This window comes from Microtus ochrogaster, unplaced genomic scaffold (genome assembly GCF_000317375.1).
Source record: "Microtus ochrogaster isolate Prairie Vole_2 unplaced genomic scaffold, MicOch1.0 UNK87, whole genome shotgun sequence".
NCBI classification, from domain to species: domain Eukaryota; kingdom Metazoa; phylum Chordata; class Mammalia; order Rodentia; family Cricetidae; genus Microtus; species Microtus ochrogaster.
Genome location: NW_004949185.1, coordinates 729,496 through 731,132, shown reverse-complemented (window position 1 = coordinate 731,132; position 1,637 = coordinate 729,496). Strand labels below are relative to the sequence as shown.

The 1,637-nt window shown below is 52.8% G+C and overlaps 1 protein-coding gene across 6 annotated transcripts in view; it reads right to left on the bottom strand.

Annotated features, from left to right (window-relative positions):
- Window positions 1–1,637, bottom strand: part of Ddr1 (discoidin domain receptor tyrosine kinase 1) — a 21,623-nt gene that overhangs the window by 8,140 nt on the left and 11,846 nt on the right. For all 6 annotated transcript variants that reach the window (XM_026777831.1, XM_013355054.2, XM_013355055.2 and 3 more), the window contains 2 exons: window positions 855–1,041; window positions 512–758 (listed from right to left, as the gene is read on the bottom strand). In XM_026777831.1, the coding sequence (XP_026633632.1) occupies window positions 512–758; window positions 855–1,041 (434 nt within the window). The remainder of the gene's footprint in view (window positions 1–511; window positions 759–854; window positions 1,042–1,637) is intronic.

The following is a 1,637-nucleotide window of genomic DNA, read 5'->3' as shown; positions in this document are numbered from 1 at the left end:
AGTGTTCTGTCTGCGTGTATGCCTGCATGCCCAGTGAGGGCACCAAATCTCATTACAGATGGTTTTTGAGCCACTATGTGGTGGCTGGGAATTGAACTCAGGACCTCAGGAAAAGCAGGCAGGGCTCTTAACCTCTATGCCATCTCTCCAACCCACCCCCCACCACAAATAATTTTTAGAAAGAATCTAAAAAAGAGTCTACCTGGGTGTGGTAGCACTCAGACAGCGGAGGCAGGCATGTCTCTATGAGTTCTAGGCCAGCCAGGGCTACATAGTGAGACCTCATCTCAAAAAATACAAAAAGATAAAAAAGAACCTACAAAACACCAAAAACAAAATAAAATAAAAACCCACTGAAACCAAACAAATGAAAAAAGACTCTACAGAGGATTGGGGTCTGATTCTTTGGCCTCAGTTTGAGAAGTCTCACGGGTGACAGGTTGGGGACACTACAGGGTTAACGGTCAGATAAACCTAAGGACTACAGAGCCAGGTACACTCTGGGACTTACTGGAGATGAAAGAGATCTCACTGAAGAGTAACCAGGGCCCTGCGAAGAGGAATCGGCACTGAAGGAAGCGGCCCACGCGGCCACCCAGGGTCACTAAGATGGCCCTGGCTCTGGGGTCTCCGAGGCTGCCCCCCAAGGCATGGCGCACAGGCTCTCCCTCCCAGGCCATGGCGGGGTCTCTTTTAAATCGGCATTCCACCCGGCCGGGGAGGCGGGCTCCCAGCGTGTGCATGTTGTTGCAGTGGACCTGAGAAGAGAGGGGAGGGACACTGAGTCGTGGCCAGGAAGCTGCAGCAGCACGGTCCCCAGCCCCAGTATCTTCAGGAGGGCGGAGCTCGCTCACCTCCATGGTCTGGAAGGTCCTCAGCCTGTCGAACTCAAACTCCATCTCCACATAGCCACTGGGGAAACTATGGTTGCTCCATCCGACATAGTCATAGCCCGGCCAGACCCGCAGCTCCTGGCTCTGCCTGAAGTCATCCAGCCCTATCACACCGTCGGCCAATTGGCCCAGACCACCATACTGCAGCCTGATTGGAAGGAATGGGAAAGGACTGTTCACACACACGCACGAGCACGCACACACACACGCACGCACACGCACACACACACACACAGTGGTGGCCTGAACAGCCAATTCTCACTCTGCTCTCCCTGCCCAGCCCACAACAACGTCCTGCAACCCTCTCCCCTCTTGCATGCATCGTACCCCAAACTATCACAAGGTGGGTTGCACACCCTGCTGAAGAGCCACCACAAAGGCACATGGGTCAGTCTATAGTGTGTATATTTAATGTGACAATTCTCAACAGATGTTCCTAGCCGGGGTGGTGTCTTGCTTTGTTTTTAGAGAATGTCTGACTGGCCTAGAACTTGCTCTGATGCTCCTGCCTCTACCTCCCAAGTACTGGGATTGCAGTTCCAGATGCCCTGTGGCTTTTCTTATGAGGTGATCTTTGTCTGCACTGTGGAACACCTCTTTCTAATCCAAACAAAGTGCCCTTTGGGCTAGAGGTCACCTTACTGTCCTTCATTCCTGGTCTGACCTTTTGGACCCCCACCTAACCGGCATTCTCTTCAGCTCTTCCATTTCACTGTTCAGGCTACTCCGTGCTCCACCTCACCT